This window comes from Pituophis catenifer, unplaced genomic scaffold (assembly GCF_029215685.1).
Source record: "Pituophis catenifer annectens isolate HBS135680 unplaced genomic scaffold, rPitCat1.0.hap2 SCAF_1, whole genome shotgun sequence".
In the NCBI taxonomy this organism is placed as follows: domain Eukaryota; kingdom Metazoa; phylum Chordata; class Lepidosauria; order Squamata; family Colubridae; genus Pituophis; species Pituophis catenifer.
Window position 1 is genome coordinate 55,418,920 of NW_027256881.1, and position 18,473 is coordinate 55,437,392.

Here is an 18,473-nt window from a genome sequence, read left to right on the forward strand (position 1 = left end):
AAATTAATAACCACTACTGTTTAAATAGTACACATTTCTGTAATATCTTTGTAACTAAATCGTTTTTGCCAAGTTATGTTCTGGTAACTAACAAAATATGAAACTAAATCCTCCAATAAGATTTGCAAGTAAAGTTGCTAAAAACGGCATGCCCATTTTTGTGGCAACTGATGGCTGATCCGATTGCACACCTTCTCTTTCCCATGAGAATCCATTTAGGAGACAAGACATAATATGACAGATTTATTGTACATTTATTTTCAGTGTGCTTCTAATGTGTCAAAAATTCCAGCATGCAGAAATTCAAAAAAAAAAATAAAAAATCTAAACATTGGCATAGAAAAAGAAATAAAAAATAAAAAAATAAAAGGAAGGTGGGGGAAATCACATTTATTCAATATATTTTGAACTTCCATCAAGCAAGTAATGAAGCAACATTTCTGCATATAGGAAAAGAAAAGAGAGAGAGAAAAGACCCTGTATTGAAGTCAATCAGCCAAAGTTCTCATTCAGTCGGTCTATGATGATCACAATGAAACTGCAGAGGCGAAGCCCCCACCAATAAATGCTGAAGCCCAAGCTTCAGGAAGTTATCTTGCAATCTGTTGACAAGCATGTGGGCACAAGAATCTGTTTGGCATTTTCTCAGGATGAGGTTGTTTCCCCCCCACCCCCCTTTTTTTTAGAGTTTTCCATTTGCAAAAGCTGCCTCCTGGAACTGAGGGACAAATAGTTTGAAGTAAGCCCTAGAAAAACGAATAAAAAAGTTTATGTCAATAAAGATCAAAATAAAAGCATGTTGCATTTACAGACAAGATTGTCTAGCATACAAAACATAACACTTTTTTCTGATTAAAAATATATTTTCGTTATACGGCGGCTGGCATGATCAAATATAGCACTACAATTTCTTACTCTGGAATAATGCTTAAAATATAGTCTTATCTATTACAGAAAGCTGTAGTAGAAAGCTACTACAGAAAAAAACTATATATTTTTTAAAATAAGTAAGTCGAGGCATATATTACTCAAAAATAATGGATTATTATAAATTTCTTTTAACAGAATTGCTTGCATCTATTACTGCTTTTTTGTTATTCACTCTGTTGCCATTTCTACTGAAAAACACTTCGCTTAATATATCCTAGGTAATTGCCCTCCTTCCTGCTGCCTTCATGTGAATCTAATACATTTAATTCCTATACACTAACCAGAGTAATATTTTGCAGAAGTCAACAAAAAAAGTACTTTATTTTCCAAAGAGCATTAAACAGCTGATGTGTTAGCGATTGTTTCATATTAAATTATAGTCATTTCCAGTATAGTAGTTTGATTCTTACCAGGCTACTGATACAACTGGATTTCACATAAAAAGAATGTTTAATGGATACAAATTTCAATTTATACATTAAAGATAATTGTATAGTTGGAATATATTATGTACATTTTAGAATTGAAGTGGTGTGAGATAAATCCAGACGGCTGTGTATCTGCCCCTGTTTCTATAATGGGCAAAGTCTGTCACGTTCATCAATATGCCATATTTTAAAAATCCATATGGATTGCACAGAGCAAACTTAATATACTATATCTGTATTCAGTCCAAGAGCCAGCATGGTGTAATGGTTAAGGTGCTGCACTGGGAGCAGGGAGACCCAGGTTCTTATCCTGCCTTAGGCACTGAAGCCAGTTGGGTGACCTTGGGCTCTCTCTCAGACCTAATCAACATCAGACTCAGCAACAAGCTGGCCAGCAAAAAACACACCCACAACTTAAACCAAAAATGTTGTCACATCATGCATTGATGGCTTTACTATAGTAAACTAGAAATATATTAGGAGAGCAAAAGTCTTCCATATTGTGTCTATTGACCAAAAGGCATGGATGAATTTAAAAAAAAAAGAATTTTGAGTAGACACTATTCTGTTCTCCCATTCTGTCATTGCATTCCCCCTCATTCCATTAGGATAGCTGTTTTACATATGAATCTCTCTCTCTCTCTCTCTTTCTGAAGTGAAGGTGCTTATAAATTACAATCTTGCTTGAATACTTACAAAAACTAGTCTGATCAAACATGCCAAAAATTCTAGGCATTTCTTAATGCAAAATCCTATGCCAAGGATCCAGGAAGGAAGACAAGAAGGAAGTAAGAAACCATTGAATGTCACAATCTGGAGAGAGGATTTAGCAGCATTTTAACTCCATATTGGAGGCTGATAAACTTGAGTAAACATAAACTCATAACATTAGAATATCTCAGGATATGTAGTCCATCGTCCAGAAACTCAAGATTTCCATGTAGAATTAATCTACATTAAAAAATGCTAAAGATTTTATTGCAGAAGTGAGAAATACGATAAATAAACCTGTTACTTTATTTGAATTGTTCTACAATTTCAACCATTTTATATATATTCTTTGACACAACATGAATTCCCTTTTAACTTTAAGAGCAAATTTTGTGTGTGTATGTATGATATTTAAAATTTCAAGTTTTTATTTGAGCTCAAAGGAGCACCAAATGGAACACCAGGCTGAGCACCATATTGTCCCCCCAAAATCTGGGTCCTCATTTTACTGAACTAGGTAGGATGGAAAGCTGAGTCAACTTTGAGCCCGTTGAGGTTGAACTCCAGACTTTGGACAAAGTTAACCTGCAATACTGTGTTCTAATCATTGCATTGCCTGGGCAGTGGTTAGAATGCCGTATTCATGGCCAGTATTCATGACCAAATAATCCATACCTTTCAGAATATTTTGAACAATAAGATTCATAAGGGATAAGACATTAGTGGCTAACCTCTTGCACAATTTTAGAAATTCTGAAAATATTAAAGGCAATGTAGTAGGTGAGGTACAAGATAATATATAGCTATAAACAGATATCTCATAGTTATATATCTATCCATAAACGTATTTCTTTAATACAGGAATTAGATTCTTTGTCTAGTTTAAACTGAGTAAATTAGATTTGATGTATTTATTTACAACATTTATATTGCTGAAAATTTTAAATATATAATTGTGGGCAGCTCAAAACACAACAGAGCACATTAAACAACTATGGAACTCACATTAACCAAGGCATTCTAAACAGCTGCCAAATCAGCTGCATTGGGCTCAACAAACATCCTTGTCCAACTCTGGTGGGAAAGCTAGGTGTTTACAGATCTGGAGTTGGAGGTTACTATTATTTATCTTGATATCATGATTCTTTAAAGTTTTTTCAACTGATATATTTAAATTAAGTTTGGCAAAAAGTGAAACAGATGGTCTGGAAATTCTTTTTGAGTATTTGGGGCAAGATAATTGTGAATAAGATGAATTAGGAAAATTGATATTTCAAAATGTCTCCTATTTCTATTCCTTTATACTATTTTACACAAATTTACATTTTTTTTCCTTTGGTAGGAACATCCTTTAAAATACTGTGGTATAAAAATGCCTGTTGGGAAAGTGGATTTATCTGGGCATTTGTTTGTCTTCAATTAATCATGTTGAGATAAGGAATTTCCAGATTCAGCTCAAGATTAGAATCATATATGTTTGGGAAGAACTGTTTCCCTAATTATACAACTTGCATTCAGTTTAACAAGACATGTATGTATAATATGAATCATGCATGCAATTTCTATTTTACCTGTAAACACCGTAAAGTATAAAATAATGGTTACTTAAGAATAGTTAGTTGAATCTTCTTGCAGAATTATAAATTGGATTTCTCATCATATTGAAAAAGTTTAGAGTATAATACTAAAACATAATATGTTTTGGATCAGTGTTTCTTGGAAGGGTTATTAAATTTATTATTTCATAATAAATAATATTTACTTATTTTTCAGTAGTGATGCCTGTATTTGGGAGGATATCATGGGAGAATTAACCAACATTTCTAAATTAGTAATTCATCTTTCATAAAACAGTAGATATATTCCAAAGATTGCATAATCTTTGGAATAATAAACTCAGATCTTCTGTTCCTTGATTTTTTAAAAAAGCAATTCTCTTTTTAATGTACATTTATAATGTGCATTTATATATTGGTATTTTAGACATTCTCCAGTAATAATTGGCTATAATTACCCTCCAGTTAGTAATACAATTTAGTAGTTGGTTTATTTTTTTGCCAGATTAAGGCTTGTTCTGCTAGTGCCATTTTATCTTTCTTTCTTTCTTTCTTTCTTTCTTTCTTTCTTTCTTTCTTTCTTTCTTTCTTTCTTTCTTTCTTTCTTTCTTTCTCTCTCTCTCTCTCTCGTCGCAATCTAGCTACAGTATCCAATCTATCATTATGCATTGATCAACCAAATTTGTATAGCCACTCTTCTTATAAAAAGCAACTCTAAGTGACATACAAAAATTGAATAAAACAATAAATGTAATATAAAATATTATAAAAATATACAAACTCTAGGCAAAGAAAGGATAAAAATGGCTACCTCAGCAATGGAGCTATCTAAGCATGTCTCAGGTTCCCTAGGAGCTCCAGCCCTTAACAGTCTTCCAGAATGTGAAAAAGGATGGAGGTAATTTAATATTGAGAATGTTTCATAAGGCATCCACCATAGCAAAGAAGGCACATCTCTTGGGACTCATCCTCATTCTCCTGTGCGAGCTGCACTGGCTCCCAGTGGTCTTCCAAGTGCAATTCAAGGTGTTGGTCACCACCTTTAAAGTGCTCCATGGCATAGGACCAGGATATCTACGGGACCGCCTTCTGCCACCAACAGCCTCCCACCGACCAGTTCGCTCCCACAGAGAGGGACTCCTCAGGGTACCGTCGGCCAAGTTATGTCGGCTGGCAACACCTAGGAGGAGAGCCTTCTCTGTCAGAGCTCCTGCCCTTTGGGATGAATTGCCCCCAGATATTCGTAACATCTCTGACCTCCGGGTCTTTCGCTGTGCCCTCAAGACCCTACTGTTCCGGCAGGTGGGGCTGTCTAACTGAATGATTTTAAATTGGGATTTAATTTTGGGTTTTAAAATTCGGCCAAAACTATTTAATGATTTTAATTAATTTTAACTATGATATTGTATATTTATGTTTTAATTCTGGCTGTACACCGCCCCGAGTCCTTCGGGAGAAGGGCGGTATATAAATAAAATTATTGTTGTTGTTATTGTCGTCATCATCATCATCATCATCATCATCAAATGTAGATTCTTAACTGATGGTGCATGCAGTAGGCCTTCTCTGCCAGATCTAATCGGGTGGCTAACTGGCAGAGGTGGTTCATCAGATAGCCTGGTCTCAAACCATGAAGGGTTTTAAAAGTTAAAACCAACATCTTGAATTGGAACTGGAAACAAACTGGCAATCAATGCAGCTCATAGAGCAGATGTTTAATATGCACTGCTCTAGGAGTAAACATAGTTGACTGCACTATTGCATTTTGTACCAGCTGAAGTTTCTGGATAGTTTTCAATGGCAGCCCTATGTAGAGTGCATTGCAGTAGTCCAAAAGGGCGGTGAATAGGGCATAAGTGACTGAAAACAGGGACTGCCAATCCAGGAGTGCAACTCATGTACAATTTCTAGTCACATTTGGATTATGGGGTGAAATCAGGATTTGCAGGTATTGACAATGACAGTTGTCATTTTAAATATATATAAATATATATTTAAAATTTATCAAGCCATCAAGAATTAAAATAAGATAACCTTTATTGTCACTTTTTTCTATGAACACATATTTGAGAAATCTATTCATATTTTCTTGTCTTCTCTATAATATTAATATCCATTTTGTTTCCTTTTATAATTTATATGTAGGCTTATATTATTACACCTTGATTCAGATTATAAAGCTGTTAATACTTCTATAATTCTGAAACATTTACATTATGTTATTACAATGAAAATTGTTAATACAACAAAAAGCAACTACTACTACTACTACTGACATCCACTTTTAAAACTATCCAAGTTGGTGTTCATCACTCCCTCTTTTGATAGAGACCTCCATAGGTAGCTTGTACTGTGTGGAAAAGTATTTCTTTCATCTGCCTTTAATTCCTCATTACTCGGTTTAGTGTTATGAAAGAGAGAAAAAAACATTTGTCCCTGTCCTGTGTGCAATGCTACTTAATATTTATTAGAACAATATAGAGTAATTAAAGACTCTCATCTTGGAGATTAAACAAACAGAAGAAATTCTTCTGTTTTTTAAAGGCAAGCAAGAATACTATTCCCCCTGTTTCTGCTTTTACTTAAGTACTTATTTATAATCTTGGATTATTAGGACAGATTGTTCCCAAAAATGTCTGCTTAGGGCTCCTTGTTTAGTTCACCCGGCACTCTGCACCACCTTCCTGAGATGAAGAAAACACACTTGAAATACAAAAAAGATAATCAACCATCCAAAAAGGGAAAAATGGGCCTACCCAAAACACCTGCCCACCAGTAATCAACACCCAGATGAGCATAGATTAATTCAAAGATTAATATCGGACCATCTGTCAAGTAAACAATACCCCAGTCAAGGAAGTGCCAAACAAACCAATATAAACAGCCCAACCAAGGAACTGCTAAGACCATCCCCTTCAACACTGTCAGGGCAAGCCACTAGACTGTAAACTGAGAGCAAACTTTTACTTGCACTGATGATATTACCTAGTTTGGGTACATACAACTCTCTTCTTTAAGGATTGAAAGTGAAGCAAGAATAAAACTTGGTAAGCTTCTAGCCTCTCTACACAAAGGGAGATGCATTCTTCACTTCCTGCCAACCTTATGGATTTCTCTGGTGAATGCAGGAGGTGCTTATCCTTTGGGACACACTTGATCCACAGAGATCAAGTGACTAAAGAGCAGCTCATCACTGGGGGCACAATTGGATAACAGGGTTGCATAGGAAATATAATATATGCAGGAAGAGGACTATTCCCATTCTTGATAGAAAATAAAGTATAATTTCCTGATTGTATAAATGTTAAGAAAAGTTATATGTGAGGGGGAAAAGGGAGGGGGAAAAGCACAATTATCAGCTAATAAGATTACTCTAAAACACAAGGGCAAAGGAAAGAGATGACAGTTCACCAAGAAAACCATCTGGTATGCACAAAATGTGGGTAGCCAATACTGAATCTTTCTGCAACTAGGAGAGAAAGCTGTACTGAGCATTCTATTGCCCTTCAACAGATGGAAATCGCTTTCAAATTCAATGCAGTTTACAAAAAACTGCTGTAAAAGTAACAAATTCACAGAAAAGGCATAGCTAATCTTTAAGAGCATTGAACTCTTCAGCAATTTTTATTTATTTTTTAATCAGTTTGGGGTTCATAACACACCATACTATGAGAGTACGTGGTTTAGTCTCATTTTTACACTTCTCTCCATAGCGACACCAATTTTCAAGTAAGGCTTATACTAGTTCCTAACATTCTTTACATGTTGCTTTCCACTCTCTAGTTCAGAAATTAACTTTCTGAGTTCTCTAAAAATCTGACATAATTTGACACTGAAAACTGGTCTGGCATTGTTGCTTGTATTGTACTCCTATGTTGAGAAATTTCATGTGCTATCCAAGCAGTTGCTTAGGGTGTCAAATTATGTGTCTGAAATTGAGTGCAAAATCTTTATGATCAGTACACGCTCAAATCTTCCTCCCTCTCTCCGTTTGTTTTTTTTACAGTTACACATGCATAAATCTTGAAAAAAACAACAACATTGCCCTAGATTGTTTAACAGTGATGTGCGTGTGGCACTTAAATGCATCCACTAAATGCAGTAGAAAGTGACAAAAATAACAATACTCAGATATATAAAAGTTCATATGATTTATACCCATGGTTTTCATCCTGGACTATTTGTGTGTACACTCTTGTTTTATAAAATAAATAAGCAAAAGTAATCCAAAAATATAATGTTGGTTTTGTTAATACTCCTAAATGAAGTACTGCATTAAAGCTGTAGAGTACATCACATTTTCCAGGCCAAGAACCACACCTGGCATTTGAGAGGCCTGAAGGCATGCATAAAATAGTAGTAGGTGGATTAGGAGTGAGGGCAAAAACTAAATTGATTTGATTTAATTTATATTTAATTAAAATAAAATACAGTTAACTTGAATATTTTTTATCATAAATGGTAATTTAATAACTTCTTTAGACATATCTAGGGCTGCCTCTAAAGCAGAGGTGGGGAACCAGGCCCCCTTTATGACCTGTGGACTTCAACTCCCAGAATTCCTGAGCCAGCTCTAAAGGATGGGAGACCAGATCAGGCTATAGGATAGGCTTTTCCAATCTGAGTTCCCTTTAAATGTGTAGACTTCAGTTCCTAGAATTCTATATTCAGTTCCTAGAATTCTACACCAGCATAGCCATAGCTGACAATTCTGGGCAAATCCACAAAATCTGGATGGCAGAGATGTATAAAACCTGATGTTTTAGGTTGGGGAAAACTGTCTGAAAGACCTCAAGTTTTGCATCTCTGAGATATATCAAGTTGATCATCTCCCAAGAAATGGAAAATGGGAGGTATGGAAGGTAATAAGACAGCATCAGCTTCCCAAATATACTAGGCAGGAAACATACCAGATGAACTACTTCTGCTTTATTGTAAGGCTACATTAATAGTATCTTGGAAGTCTGAAGGTGCAAATCTCCCACTGTTTCCTATACCATCTGAGAAATTAGGGAGGGTTTCTTCTGAGCTTTCTTCTCCTCTTGGTATGCAGCTGCAGACTGCATCCTCCCTAATCTGATGATCCCCTAGGTAGTATTTCTTTGCCCTGTTTCTCAAGCTCTTTCTCACATATCACTGCAGATGGAAATTGTGCCATTTTGGGTGACTTCTAGAACATTTACAAGAACTCAACAAACTTCTGCAATACAAGCTTCCAAAAACTATATTGTTTGTGGGTAGGATTTATCATTAGCATAGCATTCTTTTAAAATGTCCTTTAATTACTTAAAATGTACAAAGTTGAAAATGGACTCCACATGGTTTAGAGAGAACAGGCAGAAGGCACATGTAACCAGGCAGATATGGTATCTAGAATAGCAGTTTTCCAATAGATGAAGGAATGTCACAGGGCAGAGAGTGTGGATTTATTATCCATAGCACTTGAGAGTAGGAGAAGAATCACAGAGGTCTTAAACAGAACTCCTGAATTTATGAGTGTTCCATCACTGGACATTTTCAAGGGAAGACTAGGCAGTCATTTGGCATCTGAATGGTATGAGGATTCCTGCTCTGGGCAGGGATTGGACTAACTGACCTCCAAGGTACCTTTCATCCTAACAATTCTATAAAAATCTTCCTTTTTATCACACTTACATGTTTTGAGTTGTTCTTATTACTAGTGTTACTTGTTTAGCATTTATTTGAAAACGAGACAAAATCTGCCATATTTTTCTTGGGCTGGAGAAGCTGGAAGTGGGGGAAACCTACTTTTCCTCTTTGCTAACTTGGAGGATTTTGGCCAATTTTTGTTTCGGATTTTTGTTTTAATGATCTACTCTTTAATTCATTTTATATTGTCAGTCTTTCTGGCTTCATGACTATATAGAAGACATTGTTTCTGTCCTATTATTCTGCTTTAAATATTAAGCCATTTGGGGAAAGATTGTGTTTTAATGGAGAATTATTCTGAATGGGTTGGTACGAACAATGTGAGTTGCTGGAGTTGAAAGGCTGGATGACACAGCCATTAAGAACAACATGTTTCTGTACCTGTGGAATTCATTACACTGTAAAGAAATTAAGTAACTGAACTGTACCTGCTGTGTTCAAAGATGCTGCATTTTGACTTCATTTTATTAGTCTTCAAGAAGGAATGTTTCGTTGAAGAGTAAATGCATGAATACAATCTGCAACAGATCACTTGTTGGTTATATAAAATGTGACCTTACAGAATACTGGGAAAACATGTTATCATGACTCTTAGAGAAGAAGGAATTTACAAGGGTCAGAAAAAGCAATAGAAACAAGGAATGACCCTATACTCTCTGGGATAGCTTAGGATGGCGATAAAATACTGCATTTTATACTCTGTACTGCTGGAGAGGAACACCGACTTCTTTAAAAAAAGGTAGGTAGGTAGAAAACTACTGCCATTGCTATTACACTGGCAAGGAATCAGACACCATTTTCATTTCAGGATCATGCTAAGGGAGTGTGACTGAAGTTTTTATGTCCTCTTGTTCCAAAACTTACCCAATAAAACTCTGAAACCTGAAAAGATCATTGGTGGTTCACTTCCTTCTATCCAGGACATAACACATAAGCGATGTTTAAGCAGAGTCCGCAACATTGTTTGGGACACTACACATCCTCTTCATGACCTGTTTTCCTTGTTGCCTTCTGGGAGGAGGCTTCGTGGTATCCAAAGCAGAACATCTAGATTCAGTCACAGGTTTTTTCCATATAAGCATCAACCTTGTGAACTCTCAAATTTCCTTTTTTTGCCATGTATTCAAAATGGAAAGTGAGATGTGTGTGTGTGTGTGTGTGTGTGTGGGTATATATTTATATATGTATATAGCATGTGCATATGTGTGTAATGTATGTGTTTGGGTAGATATACTCTTTCTCTTGAGAGCAGGCAACAGAATTTCATTTTTAATGTGGGCTGGTGTGCTTGCAGTAAAAAAATGACAATTAAGTTATCTTATCAACCACAGAGATAATGGAAAGCAAAAAACAAAACAACAACAACAACAACAACAAAAAACCCCTCAGGAATTGTTCAAACAAATGACCTTTCATATACTATGTATTAGAGTGCCAGAGATATATACCTGCCTCAAGAATCTAGAACTAATTTTAAGAATTTTAAGAAGTTAAGGTTCTAATTCTAAGAAAATATTCATATGCAACACTAATCTTTTTTTATCATTTACTGTTTAAGCTCAAGAATCACAGAAATCTCTTTTTTCAAAAAAGCATTCAACAGAGAAAACTGAAGATTTATTTACATGTTTAAGCTATTCATATGTTAGAATTAAAAAAAACTGATGATGTAAAAATAGTTGAAGGAGTTTTAATTTGAAGTGAAACCCAATATTTTTTTTTATTTTTTATTTTTAATTTGATTTATATGCCGCCCTTCTCCGGAGACTCAGGGCGGCTTACAATGCTTTAAGCAATAGCCTTCATTCTTTTGTATATTTTATACAAAGTCAGCTTATTGCCCCCACAAACTGGGTCCTCATTTCACCTACCTTAGAAAGGATGGAAGGCTGAGTCAACCTTGAGCCTTGGAGAGATTCGAACCAGCAGAAATTGCAGGCAGCTGTGTTAATAACAGGGTGCACTAAACCCGTGCACTAAACTAAACCCTTGTACTATCAAGGCTCTTATATTAAGAGTAGACAACTCATCACCAGGACAATATGTCTTAAACCCAATATGTCTTAAACCCAATTTTCAACAGCAACTGACAACAGATTGTGGAATCATCAGCATTATATAACTTCCCATTTCCTTCCATAAGAACACTGACTGTTTTACAAACAGTGTTACTTGGGGGTAGGCTCAACTGATTTGAATTAATTTGGACTAATTTGGATCTGCCCATATTGATGGGTTTTCAAGAAATACATAAAATGTTTCTAGTATGTTTATTACTGCTAATTAGTCTATAGCATCAAAGTCCCTAAAAGCCCATTTCCAGAGTTATCTTTTAGCAGAAGCAATGGTAAGTGGTGGAGATTTTACTAATAAAGGAGAATATTTGTAGCTCAGGGTTGAAATGAAGGGTCCTTGGTGCTCTCTGAGCTTGGTTATTTTCTGTACAATAGCACTGATGATGTTACTTAGTTGGGTAATGAAACGTCTGCAAGAAAACAAGCAAGCTGAGAGAGCACCAAGGACCTCTCATATGAATTTTTTAGAATGGGAAACATGGAAGATGATAGTTCTCTATGGACATTAAGGAGAACCCTGCCAGATCAGGCTATAGGCTCATGTAGTCCAGCATTTTGTATGTCACAGTGGTAGCTAGGCTCATTTGGGAATCTCACAAATCTGCATTAGAAAATGATGATGTGGATCCCAGCACAATTACAGGTAGTCCTCAACTTACATCAGTTTGTTTAGTGATCATTCAAAGTTACAACAGCATTGAGAAAAAAAAGATTTATGACCATTTTTCACACTTATGACTGTTACAGCATTCTCATGGTCACATGATTTATGTTCAGTTGCTTGACAACTGGTTCTTATTTATGACGGTTGCAGTGTCCTGGGGTTATGTGACCATTTTTTGCAACCTTCTGATCCCAGCATAGTTAATGGGGAAGCCAGATTCACTTAACAATCCTGTTAATAATTTAACAACTGCAGTGATTTACTTAACAAATGTGACAAGAAAAGTCGTAAAATGGGGCAAAACTCCCTTAACAAATTTCTCACTTAGCAACATAAATTCTGGGCTCAATTGTGGTCATAAGTCGAGGACTACCTGTATTCAGTGCATAATGCAGTGTCTATGATTCCGGAAGTAGGAAACAGACATCAGTATTAGTTGCCATTTCTATGTAGGCTGCCACTATTACAGCTGCTGGCAGCAACTTTTAGTGTTTAATTATGTACAGTATGAAAAAAAGAATTTTGTTTTGTTGGTCCCCAACTCCTGCGTTTAATTTCAGTGGATAACTGTCTCTCACCCTGTCCATGTTATCAATGCCATGTATGAATTTATATAACCCTTAACCTGTTCATTTCAAGCTAAAGAGACCCAACAACTCTAGCAAGAAAAGACTAATGTTTTGTTGCCAGGAAAGAGGAAGAAGCAAACAGTTTCCATGGAAGAGGTCTGGAAGGTAAAGCAACTATGACGTGAGGAGACTGGATGAAGAATACTGGACGGAAAGGACAGTATATATGTCAATAATAAAAGGTTGAAAGAATGATGCATAAATGAGAAGGGGAAATGATTCAAACGACAAAGCTGCAGGGTTATTTTGGATCTGTTTGTAAGGAGATTGTTAGAGAAGCTTTATGAACTGAACATGTTTAATTTAGCAATAATGAGCAAGAGTATAATTTGACATAGTAAAGCATATCCATTTATACAAAATGTAATTATCTGGCTTTTCCAAGTTAAAGGAATGGAAAACACTTCTATGCCCATTCTAGAAAAAAAATCCAAACGCAGTATTTGAATACAGCCATGGTTTATATTGGATACATAGCCAACCAGGTATGTCAGTACTGTTTAGGTAGAAGATATGTAAAGGTGCAAGTTAAAGATTTAAATTCATCCGTTTTATAGCACTGGTTTGAATAAAATGTGTTAAGAACAATAAAACAATCATAGCATTTTTCTATTCTTCATTTCAGCATTATAATTAAGGTTTGAGGGTTAAATATGCCTTTAACATAATTAATATGAATACTGTACCAGTCTTCTCAATTATTTTGGTATTTTTCACGTTACCTATCTCGAATGGCATTTGCCAATTACAATGTATGTAAAGAGGTTTTCAGTAGCAAATGTTTCTTAATTCAGACCATAATTCTCCAATGGAAATCCTTCAGACCAGGGAAAAATGTGAACCATCTCACTCTCCTCATATACATTAGGTGAGAAGAAGGGCAGAAATCATAAGACTTGTGTCTTTGACCTATTCATTTCTGACTGTAATTATTATGTTGCCAATTCATAATAATGTCATGTTATATAAAGGATGTCAACAGCGGGGCCGCAAAGAGCACCCAAATTCTTGTAAATCCTGCTGACTATACACTTTCCGAAGCTCAGTCTGGTAATTCCAAAGGCTTTATAGTTCCCTGATCTTGCTGCAACTTGTCAGGAAACAAAGAAAACTTGTTTTGAAAATGCTTGCCACCCACAGCAGTCTGTTCTTGGGCATTTGCAAAGATAGGACCAGCCCTTCCCTGACCACACATAGTCTGGCTGGCTGTTTTTTGTGTAACTCCCAGTAATTAACCTTGAAAGGCACAAAGAATAGATAATTCAGTGCTCTCAAAAGACAGGGCCACAAGCCTCCCAGAGGCTCTGACCTACAGACACACTCAAGAGCCTCGGATGGTTAGATATAGAAAGAGAAAAGACGAAGTTGATTTCAAGATATTCAGTTACATAATGAGTAATGAAACCTAAACAATCAAGTAAAAATAACAGAACGAAAGTGATTAGGCAGAAAGATTAAATGCAACATGTAGAAACCGATTCTCAAGAGCAGCTTTAGGTACAGCAGAGACAGCATTCTGCGTGGCTGCATGGAAATGCACTCCTGTCACTCCCTGTAGAAGGCAGCTCTCACTGACCCTTCCATCTCCAGCGGAGCAGAAACAAAACCCTTAGAGCTCCTATGAACTCTTGGAAAAAAGGAATAAAAATAATGACAAAAAACACATTCATAGCCCTTAAAAAACAACACTAGGATGAACAGTGAAATATCACTGTTGCTGCACTCCCTATGCTGCACCATAGGGAGAAAGTTTTAAATTCAGACGAAAAGCGAACAGAGAGCTTTTGAAGCCACACATTTCAGACATTGTTGGTGTGTTGGTACAAGAAATACATTTACCCTCTTTCGTTCAACTATATAATGAAAGATGTACAATCATATACTCTCACAAATGCAACAATAGCTAATACCCAGAAATGATTTGATTCTGACTCTGATTTTGGGGCAGACTGCCATTCTACCCTGTTTCCCCCAAAATAAGACATCTCCTGATGGTATGTCTGTGTTTTGCTTCCCCTTTTCTGTCCTCTTCTGGTTCAACCTCTGCATAATATGCCTAACAGGTTGCTGGATAAGGAGGTCTGCAGAGTTTAGCTTATGCTCCAACAGGTTGGTGATAAAATGGCTGAAATGCTCACGGGAAAATGGTTTAAGGAACACTTAATATGCAGTTCCTTTAATCATCATAGCAATGTCTGGGCTAAATTAAAGCTTAGTGACTGGCTGGCCTTGGCTCCGAAGTTCTAGATCCATGTTGGCGAACTTATGGCACACGTGTCACAGATGGCACACATAGCCATATTGGTGGGCATGTGAGCTCAGCTCAGGCGCGCATGCCTGCTGGCCATCTGATTTTCGGGCCTTCTGGGACTACCAGAGGTAGGGAAACAGGCCTTTTCCTGTATCTGGACGGCCTCGGGGGGTGGTGGGGAAGGCCCATTTTTCTTTCCCCAGCCTCCAGCGCCTTTCTAGGAGTCTGGGGTGGGCGAAAACGGTCTTCCCCACCCCCAGAGGCCCTTTGGAGGCCGAAAACAGCCCGTTTGCCAACTTATGGTGGTCCCACTGGAAGTTGGCAAACGGGTCTTTTTCGGCCTCCGGATGGCCTTGGAGGGGTGGGGTGGGGAAGGCCGTTTTCACCCTCCCCAGACTCCTAGAAAGGCTCTGGAAGCTGGGGAGAGCAAAAAATGGGCGTACCGTGCCATCACATGCCAGGAGCGGGGGGAGGTTGTGTGCTTATGTGTGGGGGCAGGGCACATAGAATTATGGCAGTGGGCACGCACACACGTGACCCCCCACCGCTCCTGGCACATGATGGGAAAAAGGTTAGCTATCACTGTTCTAAATTCTAGAAACAAAAGGAGACAAGCAAGTCGGCTAAATAGGAAATGACCCACAACTCTGCCAGATTTGGGACTAAATTCAGCAGCAATTTGGAGGAATTCAATTTTGTAGAGCAAATCAGAATATGACTTAGCATTTGCCCAATGATGATTCACTGATACTGAATCTCTTCATACATTCTTTGGTGACAATTGGTAACTTTGAAACTCTAAATAATAAATAAAGGCGGCGGCATACATTTTCCATCTCTTCTAATAGAACAAACTTAAATGTTTGCTGTTTTCTTGTCTCTCTATATGCAGAATGGTTTAAAGTGCTGTCTTTTTCCACAATGGTTAGTCAGATAAACAGTGAAAATAAAACTTCAAACAGCAATTGTTTTAAATGTGGTTTGATAAACTGCGTCACATTTCATAACAGGATTATTGTAACATGTTATTATACACCCAAGCATCCCTGTGATCCAGAATAGAAACTTATGTTTAACATTAACCTAATACACAAAGTTCATGAACATTCCAAGGTCACATACATTTCAAATATATTTTTAAAAAGAAGCATTAAGTGAAAGTTTGAAGTTAGTATCTAAGCTCAGATTTTTTTAAAAAAGGTCTCTTAACTTTATCTGTAAAAGTCCTATGTTCAAGAAAAAAAATCTTATGTGTCAATTCCTGTGTTTTTCACTTAAATTTTAAACCGTAGTTTTAAAAAGTTGGTACGGTTTCTGTTTCAGCACAGATAAAAGAGCCAACGTCCTAGCCAGTCTGCTGAGAGTTCCTTGATCCCTTTGCTGATAAGAAGACCATGTTTTTTTCCACTCAAGTCATTAGTTTTGTGTATCTTTCTGTAAGTCCCTTGGTTGTTTATATTGGTCTTGGTTGTAATATTTGTCAGTTTCACCAATATGTGTTGTCCACTCATTAGAAGTGACAATTCCTTATGGGCCAGCTGTACTGACTTTAAATGGAGTTGGTTGATAATCAGTGTTCTCTCTGCACAGGGTCACAGTCTTTGCACTGAACTGTAAGAGGGCTCCACTCTCCATCAGGCTGATGTCTGTAGTAATGTGACCCTGAGTAGCATTCTCCATGGCTACTTTGCTTAGCACTGTAACACACAAGTAGAATCTGAAAATGTTTGTCTGGGAGAATGGGAGAAACTACAAAAAAGATCCAGAATGGTTATGTCCAAGGCCAAAACTATAACCCATTGTAATTTTTATGTCATGAAAATTGGTTTTCTGGATACTATGCTTACTCTTATTGCTCCCTGAACCCTCAGTATGTACTCATAGGGCAAAATGGGCTCCTCTCTTCTGTGCTGCTGATGACTCCTAGATGCAGAATCTTTTCAAGGATACCAGTAAATTCTTCTTGAAGTTCACCTAGAGGTACTAAGATTGTTCACATAGAAGGGGAGTTAATTAATTAGAAAATTAAATGTCCACTTAAGCACATATGTGGTACTTTGTGTCCAGAAGTCTTCTACCAGCGTCTGTGTCACTTTGGTGCAGAGAGACAAGTCCAAAGGGGAGCATTCTGAACTAGAACCAATCCTTTCAGTATGCAAAGTAGAAAAACAACGGATCTTGAACAGAAACCAATGAACTGATGGTATGGCTTGATGTGAATATAAAAGTATGCTTTGCCAAGTCCATCAAGGCTAAAAAATTATCTAGCATAATACCTTCAACCGAATCCATCATATATTGTCTGAAGTCTAATTGTCTGCAGTACACAATTCAGAATGCCTTTCCAAGTTCAATTTTTTTTTGGCGTTATGAACAGAAGGGAAGATACGTCAGAGAAATATTCCTGAAAGTATGTCTTCCACTGGATCAATGTCCACCAAGTGATTTATTGCTTCCTTCATCCTGAGTTACTTCTCATTGTTTTGAACATGAGTGATGGCAGAAACCTGCCTTTTGATTTTTCAATTTTTTTTTTGGTGAATTCCAGAGTATATCTTTAATAATTAGTATTCATCTGTCCCTACACGTGTGCTTCCAAGGGTTCCGGAATTTCAGCAGCCTTCTACTTATCTGGAAGGATAGTTACATCAGCACAAAAACAATTTTCTTTGGAATTTGCCTTCTCTTCCTTGTCTGGTGGTGTTTACAGAATCTAGCATGTGTTTCTTATCTGCTTCTTGCTTGAAAAATATTTGACATGTGGTTTTTGCATTGAAATGAAAAAGACTTGCTCTGTATCTCTTTCACTAATCCCTCAGGGCTGCCATGCATAGATGTCTTTTCAGCCTTATGTCCTATAAAGACGGACAGGAGATTCCATAAACAGTTTTTTTAATCTAGAATTGTGTTAGCTACAGCTGCAGACCCCATCATGCTGTTATTCCCAAAGCTATGGATCTGGCTGCTAATTGCAAGAAGTCCATATATATAAAACATCCCTGAACAAAGCTGTTCTGATAAGTTGCTTTATGTCTTCTCTGGGGCATTTAATTTCTTATAAGATGAAAAATAGCTTATTTGCCAGACAAGATTTAACCCCAAGTTTAGCTGATTTGACCAATTCTTCCATTATTATCTCTTTTATTCATTAAATATGAAATTCAGTCAACTGATCATTTAAGTATGTGTCACAAATACCATTGACTAGTGCTAATGGTTGATACAGGTTGCTGCCAGCATCCTAGGTATCAACCAAATATCTTCTTAAAATATATGATGTTCCGAGTAGTGCAGTTTTTTGCAGTTCCGCTGGTATTATTGCAGGAAGCTGCAATTTCTTGATGTGTTTTGTAAAATTCTTGGACCTGGTACCAGGTGTTACATGTTTAATCAGGTGTTTCACTGTTACATGTTTCATCCATAGCTGTGTAGTTTCGATGGCCAGGTTGTGATATTTCGTGATTTTTTCCAGTTCTTTTTCTTCAAATCTGGCGTCTCCTGGTACAGCGATATCAATAAACTGTATGCTTCAGCCCTCGACAACTGTGATATTTGGCAT

The 18,473-nt window shown here is 36.8% G+C and overlaps 1 protein-coding gene across 3 annotated transcripts in view; it reads right to left on the bottom strand.

Annotated features, from left to right (window-relative positions):
• Nucleotides 1-284: 284 nt before the first annotated feature.
• Nucleotides 285-18,473, bottom strand: part of BABAM2 (BRISC and BRCA1 A complex member 2) — a 145,342-nt gene continuing 127,153 nt past the window's right edge. For all 3 annotated transcript variants that reach the window (XM_070932445.1, XM_070932448.1, XM_070932446.1), the window contains exon 12: nucleotides 285-746. In XM_070932445.1, coding sequence (XP_070788546.1) covers nucleotides 683-746 — 64 coding nt within the window. In that variant the 3' untranslated portion in view covers nucleotides 285-682. The remainder of the gene's footprint in view (nucleotides 747-18,473) is intronic.